General features: G+C 41.8%; 1 protein-coding gene across 2 annotated transcripts in view; it reads right to left on the reverse strand.

The window, feature by feature from the left end:
* Window positions 1–13,317, reverse strand: part of pfn2a (profilin 2a) — a 42,851-nt gene continuing 29,534 nt past the window's right edge. The window contains exon 3 of one of the 2 annotated variants that reach the window (XM_055645720.1): window positions 1–2,098. In XM_055645720.1, the coding sequence (XP_055501695.1) occupies window positions 2,001–2,098 (98 nt within the window). In that variant the 3' untranslated portion in view covers window positions 1–2,000. The remainder of the gene's footprint in view (window positions 2,099–13,317) is intronic. The other variant, XM_055645721.1, reaches the window with a different exon arrangement.

Raw genomic sequence — 13,317 nt, forward strand, 5'->3', positions numbered from 1 at the left:
TCTGGTTGGAATAAATTTATTTCATCTGTCTGTAAACAAGGTGGTTTAACATTTATGGCATTCTGTAAATGCATTTTAAAATCAGATGAGTTAGACTGTATCCCAGGTGTAAGAAAAGTGCAGGGAAAGAAAATGGACAAGTCAGCAACAAGAATTTTTTAAATCTGTACATATTTCACAAGGCCTGAACATTGAGTATATGCTAGAGTAACGCACCTAAGGAAGTGCCGTTCAAATGATAGCCTTGCAGCGGCAGTTAAAATCCATCTCACAATAGCAAATCTCTATGCAGTATGTATGGCACAGGATACACAAACATTTGCAAAATAATTTCACAAGACAGCCAAGTGTGATTATTCCAACCAATACCATCTCCCATTTTATTCACATGTGAATACAGAAATTTTGTAGTTGTTTGAACTGAACATAAGTTAGTACCGTGCTCAAAACAGACATTTCCACAGATTTCAAAACAAGGGAGCACAAGTCAATTCTTCCAGAGTTTCCTTCCGCAGCACGAGCTTACCAGATCTAATGCATCAATTCACTTGATTTGAAAGATTTTCAACAGTTTGATTTCTATATAGGAGACTGCCACCCTTCATCAGATACTAACAAAAGCATTTTACCTTCAAATCAACATTCATGGATATGCTATAATATCTTTATCTAATTGCCAATAGAGTATTGAGGGGTGGCAGTGATCCTTTGCATCATTTTACAGCAGACAGCCCTTTTACAATCCCCCAAGCTGCAAGTTAATTGGTCCTATGGAGCACTCAAAACTGGACACATTGTGATGGTTATATTGGGATACTTATTGTCCAAAGTGGCAACCTTTATTTAAAAAGTTAAACTCGCATTAAAGGAGCTGGCAAAACAACATTTAAGTGCCTGAGCTATTGCAAAGATGGAATGTTCCTGGAGATTAAACTGATCAGTCAGAATCGTGGTATGTCCCTGGGATAAATTTGCACAGCCCAAGAGCAATTTTGTAATCACATCCCATGTGGTTAAGATGCAAAAAAAAAGTAATACTAGTTTATATTAAAGAGTGCACCTGCAAAGCTTCTGTAAAGTTATCCACAGATGTAAACAGGTTTTGAAACTAAAATAATCCAGGTGCTTCAGCAATGCCAATGAGCAATGAACTTACAAGGAAAGTATACAACCTAGGTCAGGAACAGTATGGCAAACAAAATATGCATGCACTCTTTCTTCCAACATGCTCAAACAAAAAGGTTCAAAGCTACGCAACTGCTGAATGTGTTGGCTCAGCAACACTTAAATTTAAGATTGTACAACCAGCACCTTTTCATTTATTTTCACCAAGTACTTCAAATGGGCACGGGAAGGGAGATAGCGAATAATCAGAACCTGGTTTGGTGACTTTAGATGCCAATAAAGTTTCTAAATGCTAAAACAAAGCAATGCCCAGGCTCAGCAAGTCAGCCCAATTGTTTGCAACAATATCAAAAGTAATAACATGCATATCACCATTTAGTTATTGTGCTAATGGTGCCAAAACAGGGGATTTACTTTCCATTACAGCTACAATGTTATTACAATCAAGTGGCAAGGGGCAAGGAAATCAAATGGATAAATTAAAAAAATTCTAACCAACTGGTCTGGTAGCACTGCTGGCAAGGTGTGTGATGGCAAGGTGTGAGAATGAGTTGCTAGGTGGATGGGGCGAGGCTGCTTAGTATCCAGAATTCCTCAGGTATGTAGCCATGGTAAATGTTTTCTTGTTGACTACCCTTCCATGGACAATTTCCTTCCCCATGACCACAACCAATGCTGGAGTACATAAGGGAAAAAATTAAATTTTTAAACTTTCCCCACCATACAGGGATACAAAGGAGACATGGGCTCATACCCCCCCCAAACCCTGCATTGCTATTAAACTTTCCGTAACTTCAACATGAAAGAGTAGGTGACTGCTAAAGGAAACTTTAATAGCAATTTTTTTGAAACTACTGAATAGCAATCCTGGACAACTAGAACCCAGTATCTCTCAAGTATTTTGCCATTACGAATGCCTTCTTATTCAAGATTCCTCCATGGGTCCCTTCTTTTCCCATTACAAAGACCAAGACTGAAAGAAAAAGAAAAGAAACATTAGAAAATTGTACAGAATGAACATTGCACAATTAAATGCATAATTAACATGTCTACAAAAACATTTCCACATGGAAAACTGATGTTTTATATGAAATCAGAGCAAGAGTAAACAGTGTTACTAATTTAAAGCTTTGTCTGCACATTACAACCCTAATATAGCTTCTAATATCAAATTACAAAGCATTAACAAACTTTAGTTATACCACCCAAGTTATTGTTATATTCCACAATGCACAAAACTCAAGTGTACTTAATTCTTCTGTATAATGAAAGGGATGATTATTAATTAGCATAATAAGTTAGTTCAACTTAGTTCAACGATCAGGATACATAAGTTCAGAGAAAACCATGTCTGGTGATTAAAATGTGATTTGTATTAAATACACTTAAATATGACTATGTTCAGCACCAAGCCAAATTTGGATCTTAAATTGTGTTGGCACAGAAGGTAGTCACAAGTGTTAACATTCGGATAACAGCAATCAGATAACATTGCAAAACCAAGATGGCAAGCTGCAAAAACAAACCACTGGCCAAAGCTATGCTTTGTCAGGGCATTGAGTACAAGAATCAGGAATGCATGTTGCAGCTTTATAAAACTTTGATTAAATTCAAATTCATTTATTGTCACATGCACCAATTAAGGTACAGCGATATTTGAGTTACCACACAGCCATACAATTAAAAGAACACAACACCTCTAAAAGAACGATAGAACTTAACAAACATCCACCACAGTGATCACAGTAATGGAAGGCAATAAAGTTCAGTCAGTCTTCCTCCTTTTGTTCACCCATGTATGGGGGCCTTAACCCTCCATAGTCGCCGCTACGGATGGACCAAATGTGCAGGCCCTCTCGTGGGGATGATCAAAACTCCGACATCGGGATGGATGAAACACACTGGAGCTTGGAGTGCCCGAATCGGCCACTTTCGTATCGGAGACCGTGGCTTCTCGATGTTATAGACCACAGGCAGGCCAGCGGACGGAGCTCTTCTCTGGTGATCCCTGCCTCCGGGATGGTAAATCCACACCACGCCCGCGGCTAGAAGCTCCGCAGACCGCGGCTTCAGCAGGCCGGCGGTCAGAGCCTTGTAGGCTGCGGGCCGAGGAGCTTTAATCTACTGTTTCGTGACCCAACTCCCAGAACTACATGAAATTTTCACATAGTGTGTAAACATATTATATAAATCACCGTCAAGAACAAAACTTGCACATTTTTATTAAATTAGAGGAAAAACTGAAAATTCTCGGGTATTTTTAGTCCAATCAAAGCACGTTTAACATTGAGTTGTATGCCAGTTGGCCAATCACGCGCTTTATTTCAGGCTAGCTAGGCAGGGAGCACACGACATGGCTGAGAGGACTTCACTGATGCCAGTTTTACTGGAGATTCCGATGAATGTTCTTTGTTGTTCTGTGGAATACATGTCGTGGAAACTTGCAGCAGGGTAATTGAATTTAGTGAGAAAAGCACTAAGAAGTCTCAAGAATGTGCAGCTAAGTGGATAGAAGTGGAAGAAAGTCTTGAAAGTAAAGTCGCTGCAACACAAATTTGTGAAACCAGTCAAACTTTGTGAATCAACGAACTGAAAGGTAAGATCTAAAGTCTGAATTTATGAAAATTAATCTGTATGGACTTTTAATTCATTTAATTGAACCCTTTATAATGTGAAAAAATGAGATTTGGAGGCTGTACGTTCACTCACTCACTCATGACGTTGAGGGCCTAAACTATGTGTATCTATAACAAGGTAAATTAAACATTTTCACTAATGCCAGCTTGTTGTGGTCTAATAAGTCTTTAACATCTAATCTCGGAGCTGCCTGCGATCACTTACCGACTACAAGTGCTCCGATTGCAGGGCCTATGTACTTAACATAGTGAAGCCGCGGCCTCAACTAAGAAGCGGCCGATTCGCGAACGCGGAGCGTGTTTGGATCTGCAGAGGGGGGGGGGGGGGGGGGAAGAGACTGTACATAGCGCCGTCCACTACGGCCGCTTCCAGGCCCCGACCACGGGAGAAAAACGGACGAATATTCATTGCACTTTATAGGTTGCCAATGGAGTGAGAAATGGTCAGAAATGGCTGATGTTTATGTAGAAATTAATTTGTTTATGTGAACATGAACTAATTTATTTATGGTAGTAACAGTGTTATTCTCATTAATATTAGAAAGAGGTTGAAATTTTATGAATTGAAGTCCATGCAGACTTAATGACTATGAGATGGGGTTTTTTTTGTAGCCTCTGCCTGACCCTCCACTTGAACTTACTTATCAATGGACTTGTCAAAACTTATCAAAAGACTAGGAAACTGATGAAGAATATTCAGATGAAGATCAGATGTAATATAAACAAATAAATTGGGGAAATAAATGATTATATAAAGTTTTATTTTAGTGTCGATCGTTTCACTGTTTATTTGGTCAAATTATTTAAACAACGAGTGAATTACTTATGATAATGGCGTGCTGGTGAATGACAGTCCCAATCTCATTTTCTAATTAGTTTAATTAATTAATGTGCAACTTTTGGCACTGACGAGTTATGACATCCTTCTCAATTATATTTCATCTAAATCTGTGGAAAATATCATGTAATTCTGTGACACGGGTCACGAAAACCGATTTCTAGACACATTTAATGCTCGGCCCACAGCCTATTTCTTCTGGCTCCACGATGGAATTCCGCGCCGTGCCTGCTGCTGAAGCTCTGGGCCGTCTCCGGGAAAGGCCACACCAATCCCAGTAGTTAGGGCGTGGGGGAGGCGAAAATGCAACTAGGAGAAAGTCGCACCTCCACCGAAGTAAGTGACTGGAAACGGTTCGCCCCCCCCCCCCACATAAAAACATACCGAGAAACATTAACACATACATTTAGACATACTAAAAAATAAAAAAGAAGTCGAAATGACTGACACACTGCTGGCAAGGCTGCTGCTCGCAGCGCCACCCAATGACCCGATGATGTTAGTCCACATTTGGAGTATTGTGCGCAGTTCTGTAAAGTAAGGATGTGGAGGTATTGTAGAGGGTTCTCTTCAACCAGGATACAGCCTGGATTAGATGACATTAGATACAAGCACAGAGGGGAAAGTTAAAAGAAGTGTGTGGGGCAAGTTTTTTTCATATGCAGAGTGGTGGGTGTCTGGAATATATTGCCTGGGGTGGAGGCGGAAGCAGATAAGAAAGTGATGTTTAAGAGGTTTATACATAGGCAGAATGTAAAAACAAGGAAACGCAGATGCTGGCTTACAAAGATAGTGCTGGAGTAACTCAGAAGGTCAGGCAGCATCCCTGCAGAACATGGATAGGTGATGTTTCAGGTTAGGTGATAGGCTCATGGATATGCAGTGAATGCAGGGATATGGATCACATACATGCAGAGGAGACAAGTTTAACATGGCATCATGTTTGGCAGACATTCTGGGCCAAAGGGCCCATTGCTGTGCTATAGTGTTCTATGTTCTACCGCATAGACATTAAGTTTGTTGAAGAAAAAGTAGCCGGGATACACCCTAAATAAAAGTTATGAAGACCAAAATGCAACTGTCTCTGTACAAAATTACATTTGAATCAAGGTATGGGTCTTAGTGTACAGATGTATTAAAAAGTAATTGTATTGCTTTGTCCATTGGTCTTCACTGAGAAAGGTAAAAGGAAATGTCAAAAACAATCAGTTTAAAAAGAGGCAATTAGGGAGGAGGGAGATGATCAATAGCATTCCTTCAGCACCCCCTACATCATTTAACTCAAGGGGACGAGTTTATTGTAAAAGTGGCACAAGACAAGAGAATTAGTCTGTTATGTGACAACTATATACACTGAATTTCAGAACTTCAGACAAGATTTAATAGGAACCCGGTAGGCAACATTTTCTTGAGTATGGTAATATATAGGTGAACTGATGAGCATGAGAATCAAATGCAGGAGGACGTGGGAAAATGGAAGTGATGGGTGTGATTTGAGGGCTGGTCCAGAATCGACAAGATGAATGGCCTCCTTCAGTCACACAGATGTACAATTAAGGACCTGACATAGGAAGCTTATTCTATAGGCAAGTTGTGGATCAATGAACACAAATAGCATTCATCGCACAGGGTGATAAACTCAGTAAATCTTAAGAGTCCAATTACTTGAACAGTTTTTGATTATTGCCCTGCTGACATTTACGGCATCCTTTGATAAACAACATCAGCATGAGAATACATAATGGCAATCTTGCCCAAAACGCCCTTAATCAGCTAATGAATTAAAAAGGCTGACAGTAAGCAAGGCTTTCTAGCAAAGAAAAGTAATTGCGACTATGGAATAAAACACCTTGCTAAATGAATGAAATTTTACCACAGCTCATGTTACCTCCTTCCTCCATTAGGAGATCGGGGGAGTGCATCAGAGCATGAACCCAAGTCTCATTATAGCTCAATTCCAATACTAGAATTTTATGGGGTAAAGTGCTTAAGATTTTAAAAGTGGCCAACATTTCTCTCTTCAGCTCAATTTCCTCTTCAGCTAGAGACGAATCACCAGCTCCATTTTGGAATGTCAATTGCTTCAACTGCTCTACCAACAGGTTTTGCTTTTACAACAAAAATTGGGATCAAATTAAACTTCTACCAAAAGTTCTTAGCAGAAGCTTCCAGTAAAATGTTACTGTAGCAACACTTGGCAATTTGAATGGCATCAGGATCATGGTCATTTAGTGTAACATTGAAATTTAACAATTTCATCCCCGATAAGTCTTTAAATGCCAATAACAATCATAACAGATTCACAAACTGCCATTAGCTTTTGGCAGTTTTAAATCACTCTTTTTTCTCCCCCCTCCCCCAACTAATGCTATTTTAAAATCTGTTATTAGGATGATTGATTAAAGCAGGATTACGAGACACAAGTAGGTAAAGAGATTTCACCCTCTACTTTTTCAATAAGAACTTTAGAAAATGTAGAATTTTGCTGGACAATTAATCCAAGTAGAAGTGTACATGGAGCAACCACACAGAACATACACAAGTCATTTAAACACCACACCCTATCCCCACATACAAATTGGTTTTAAGATTCAATTAAATCCCAGCTGAGCTGTATTTCAACTCCACCCAACTATGGAAGCAAAATATCTTAATTGTTTAACAAAAAGTTTCAAAAATTTAAACCAATTTTCAGCTATTTGGGAATGGACCAAACAACTCTACAGGTAAAGCAGTCCATGTTGGCACATAGCAAGACTTAAATATTCAAACAGGATTCATTAAACATCCATAACAGAATCAATGACTATTTAGAATCAGTCATACAGCACAGATACAGATCCTTCAGCCAAAGTCCCCCATGCCAGCCACGATTCCCCACCTTAGCTAGTGTGAGAGTAGGGGATGCTTCTGTTGGTGTGGCATCAGGCTGTTGCAGAGAGCGCAGGCTTCAACTTTCTCACGCACAAATTTGGTCATTCCAGGCCAGAAAAACAGGCTGCATGCTCAGCCCCCTGCTGTACTCACTCGATACTCATGACTGCGTAGCCGGTCATAGTGCGATCTCCATCATAGAGTTAACTGACGACACCACTGTTGTGGGACATATCACTGATGTGGTCGAGTCTGAGTATAGAAGAGAGATCGATCGACTGACCACATGGTGCCAGCACAATAATCTGGCCCTCAACACCAGCAAAACCAAGGAACTGATTGTGGACTTTGGAAGGGTAGGATGGGGACCCACAGTCCCGTTTATATCAATGGGTCGATGGTGGAAAGGGTCAAGAGCTTCAAATTCCTGGGCGTGCATATCTCTGAAGATCTTTCCTGGTCCGAGAACACTGATGCAATTATAAAGAAAGCACATCAGTGCCTCTATTTCCTGAGAAGATTACGGAGAGTCGGTATGTCAAGGAGGACTAACTTCTACAGGAGCACAGTGGAGATCATGCTGACCGGTTGCATCGTGGCTTGGTTCGGCAACTTGAGCGCCCATGAGCGGAAAAGATACAAAAAGTAGTAAACACTGCCCTGTCCATCATCAGCTCTGACCTCCCTTCCATCGAGGGGATCTACCGCAGTCGCTGCCTCAAAAAGGCTGGCAGCATCATCAAGGACCCATACCATCCTGGCCACAAACTCATCTCCCCGTTATCTTCAGGTAGAAAGTACAGGAGCCTGAAGACTACAACGACCAGGTTCAGGAATAGCTCCTTCCGCACAGCCATCAGGCTATTAAACTCAGACAAAACTCTGAATATTAATAGTCCATTATCAGTTTATTTGCACTTTCAGTTTATTTATTCATGTGTGTATTTTTATTTAATGGTATATGGACACACTGATCTGTTCTGTATTCATGCCTACTATGTCCTGTTGTGCTGAAGCAAAGCAAGAATTTCATTGGCCTATCAGGGACACATGACAATAAACTCTTGACTTGACTCGGTATAGTTGCTTTCACGCTGGGGTGGCCTCTGTGGACGGCATCAAAATATTTGTTCCGCAAGGCAGTTGAGATGACTGCTTTGTGACCCTTGATTACGACACCGTCCTGCAGCACCAGTTCGTTGCGGGCGAATAGGAAGTGGAGCGCGATATTGTTTACCCTGCCAGCCACGCCGGATGACTGAAGACAGTAGCTGTAAAGTTGTACCGCAGCCATATGCTCTGCCAGGTCGCTTAGACATTCTGTAGGTACATATGACACCATAATTACTGTGAACTGGTCATTTTCAGATGGCTGTTGTTCGCAGGTTGTTCGTGAGGCTCTTGATGAGTGTCAGCCTGATGCATGTCTTTGCCCCTTTTGTAAACTAAAGTGAAATCGAAGCTCTGTAGCTGCATCATCATCATTTACAGGAGAGCAGGAACAGCATGAATGGGTTCAGAATAGTGACCAGTGGTTGGTGGTCTGTTTCAACAATCAGACTTCCCAAAAATAAAGTCCTTGAATTTCGTGCAGGCAAAAACCACAGCTAGTAACTCCTTTTTGCTGAGGTTGGGGATGAATTTCCCCAAGTAGCTAACCATTCCCAGGAATCTCTCCAAGCTTGTCACGTCAGTGGGAACTGGCATCTCGTTGATGGCAAAGGTCTAGGAGTGGTCAGGTCTGAGGCCGTCACTGGTGGATACGCGTCCGACATACTGGACCTCCTTGACGCGGAATCTGCACTTCAGAGGGTTGAGCAAGAGGTGGATGTCTTTTGCATGGTCCAGTACTTTAAAAAAATTGGCATCATATTCAGCCATGTTGCGTCCAGCAACGAGAATGTCCTCGACAATGATGGAACAAGGACACCCGGTAAATAATTGTTCCATTGTACGCTGGAATACTTCGCTAGCAGAGTTGATGCCAAGAGGCATCCGCAGGAACTTGTAACGGCCAAAGGGGGTGCCGAATGTGGTGAGATTGGACTAGTCAGGGTCCAGCGGGATCTGCCAGAACAAGCTTTTGGCGTACAAAACAGAAAACAGAGGCACTGCCTAGCTGAGCATTAAATTCCTCCACCGCGCGCATCGGGTAGTACGGGCATTAGATCACTGTGTTCAGGCCTCTGGGGTTGATACAAATTCAGATTTCTCATTTGTTTTGTGACCACCATGATGGAAACCAAGTCAGATGGGTCAGTAACCATGGCAATGACACCCAGGGACACCATCCGCTGGAGGCCATGGGTGAAATAAAACATTGGAAATAAAATAAAAACCGATATGCTTAAACGTGGAGTGGGTTGACCACATCTGACACCATGTTGAGTAAATCACACATACTCAGATATAATAGTATTTATTAAGTATACAACACACTACAGCATGTTACTAACGAACAGCACATGTTGGGTTGCTATATTTTAGAGCTTTCCCTCAGTGAGAAATTTTGATTCCACTGTGTGGGGATGTCTGTGTTAAAAGTCTATCGTGTTCTGTGCTCTTTATTATTCATATGGCTGTGTGGTGACAACACATATCACTGTACCAATTGGTACATGTGACAAACAAATGTCTTGTATCTTGATAATATGAATGCTGTGGTAGTAGGCAGAGCTTATAATAATAAAGCACTAGATTTGTGGTGCTAGTGGAATCAAGGGATATGGGGAGAAGGCAGGCACGGGTTATTGATTGGGAACGATCAGCCATGATCACAATGAATGGCGGTGCTTGCTCGAAGGGCCGAATGGCCTCCTCCTGCACCTATTTTCTATGTTTCTATTGGTTAGTAAGAAAGGCAACCAATCTATAGCGCATTCATCTAAATCATTGATAAACCATAAACAGCAATGGGCCGAGCAACAATCCCCGGGGCACACTACTAGTCACAGGCCTCCAGTCAGAAAAACAACCTTCCACCACCACTCTCAGCTTATTCCATGGACCTAATTCAATATCATAGAAACATAGAAATTTGGTGCAGGAGTAGGCCATTCGGCCCTTCGAGCCTGCACCGCCATTCAATATGATCATGGCTGATCATCCAACTCAGTATCCCGTACCTGCCTTCTCTCCATACCCTCTGATCCACCTAGCCACAAGGGCCACATCTAACTCCCTCTTAAATATAGCCAATGAACTGGCCTCAACTACCCTCTGTGGCAGAGAGTTCCAGAGATTCACCACTCCGTGTGAAAAAAGTTCTTCTCATCTCGGTTTTAAAGGATTTCCCCCATATCCTTAAGCTGTGACCCCTTGTCCTGGACTTCCCCAACATCAGGAGCAATCTTCCTGCATCTAGCCTGTCCAACCCCTTAAGAATTTTGTAAGTTTCTATAAGATCCCCTCTCAATCTCCTAAATTCTAGAGAGTATAAACCAAGTCTATCCAGTCTTTCGTCATAAGACAGTCCTGACATCACAGGAATCAGTCTGGTGAACCTTCTCTGCACTCCCTCTATGGCAATAATGTCCTTCCTCAGATTTGGAGACCAAAACTGTACACAATACTCCAGGTGTGGTCTCACCAAGACCCTGTACAACTGCAGCAGAACCTCCCTGCTCCTATACTCAAATCCTTTTGGTATGAAAGCTAACATACCATTCGCTTTCTTCACTGCCTGTTGCACCTGCATGCCTACTTTCAATGACTGGTGTACCATGACACCCAGGTCTCGCTGCATCTCCACTTTTCCTAGTTGTCCACCATTTAGATAATAGTCTGCTTTCTTGTTTTTGCCACCAAAATGGATAACCTCACATTTGTCCACATTATACTGCATCTGCCAAACATTTGCCCACTCACCCAGCCTATCCAAGTCACCTTGCAGTCTCCTAGCATCCTCCTCACAGCTAACACTGCCCCCCAGCTTAGTGTCATCCGCAAACTTGGGAGATATTGCCTTCAATTCCCTCATCCAGATCATTAATATATATTGTAAATAGCTGGGGTCCCAGCACTGAGCCTTGCGGTACCCCACTAGTCACTGCCTGCCATTGTGAAAATGGCCCGTTTACTTCTACTCTTTGCCAGCCAGTTCTCTATCCACATCAATACTGAAACCCCAATGCCATGTGCTTTAAGTTTGTATACTAATCTCTTATGTGGGACCTTGTCGAAAGCCTTCTGGAAGTCCAGATACACCACATCCACTGGTTCTCCCCTATCCACGCTACTAGTTACATCCTCAAAAAATTCTATAAGATTCGTAAGACATGATTTACCTTTTGTAAATTCATGCTGACTTTGTCCAATGATTTCACCACTTTCCAAATGTGCTGCTATCCCATCTTTAATAACTGACTCTAGCAGTTTCCCCACTACCGATGTTAGACTAACTGGTCTGTAATTCCCTGTTTTCTCTCTCCCTCCCTTCTTAAAAAGTGGGGTTACGTTTGCTACCCGCCAATCCTCAGGAACTACTCCAGAATCTAAAGAGTTTTGAAAGATTATTACTAATGCATCCACTATTTCTGGAGCTACTTCCTTAAGTACTCTGGGATGCAGCCTATCTGGCCCTGGGGATTTATCGGCCTTTAATCCATTCAATTTGCCCAACACCACTTCCCGGCTAACCTGGATTTCACTCAATTCCTCCAACTCCTTTGACCCGCAGTCCCCTGCTATTTCCGGCAGATTATTTATGTCTTCCTTAGTGAAGACGGAACCAAAGTAGTTATTCAATTGGTCCGCCATATCCTTGTTCCCCATGATCAACTCATCTGTTTCTGACTGCAAGGGACCTACATTTGTTTTAACTAATCTCTTTCTTTTCACATATCTATAAAAACTTTTGCAGTCAGTTTTTATGTTCCCTGCCAGTTTTCTTTCATAATCTATTTTTCCTTTCCTAATTAAGCCCTTTGTCCTCCTCTGCTGGTCTCTGAATTTCTCCCAGTCCTCCGGTATGCTGCTTTTTCTGGCTAATTTGTACGCATCATCCTTCACTTTGATACTATCCCTGATTTCCCTTGTTATCCACGGATGTACTACCTTCCCTGATTTATTCTTTTGCCAAACTGGGATGAACAATTTTTGTAGTTCATCCATGCAGTCTTTAAATGTCTTCCATTGCATATACACCGTCAACCCTTTTAGAATTAATTGCCAGTCAATCTTGGCCAATTCACGTCTCATACCCTCAAAGTTACCTTTCTTTAAGTTCAAAACCATTGTTTCTGAAAGAACAATGTCACTCTCCATCCTAATGAAGAACTCAACCATATTATGGTCACTCTTGCCCAAGGGGGCACGTACAACAAGACTGCTAACTAACCCTTCCTCGTTACTCAATACCCAGTCTAAAATAGCCTGCTCTCTCGTTGGTTCCTCTACATGTTGATTTAGATAACTATCCCGCATACATTCCAAGAAATCCTCTTCCTCAGCACCCCTGCAAATTTGATTCACCCAATCTATATGTAGATTGAAGTCACCCATTATAACTGTTTTGCCTTTGTCGCACGCATTTCTAATTTCCTGTTTGATACCATCTCCAACTTCATTACTACTGTTAGGTGGCCTGTACACAACACCCACCAGCGTTTTCTTCCCCTTAGTGTTTCACAGCTCTACCCATACCGATTCCACATCCTCCAAACTAATGTCCTTCCTTTCCATTGCGTTAATCTCCTCTCTAATCAGCAACACTACCCCACCTCCTTTTCCTTTCTCTCTATCCCTCCTGAATATTGAATATCCCTGGATGTTCAGCTCCCAGCCTTGGTCACCCTGGAGCCATGTCTCCGTGATCCCAACTATATCATAGTCATTAATAGTCAT

The sequence above is a fragment of the Leucoraja erinacea genome, chromosome 14, assembly GCF_028641065.1.
Source record: "Leucoraja erinacea ecotype New England chromosome 14, Leri_hhj_1, whole genome shotgun sequence".
In the NCBI taxonomy this organism is placed as follows: Eukaryota; Metazoa; Chordata; class Chondrichthyes; order Rajiformes; family Rajidae; genus Leucoraja; species Leucoraja erinaceus.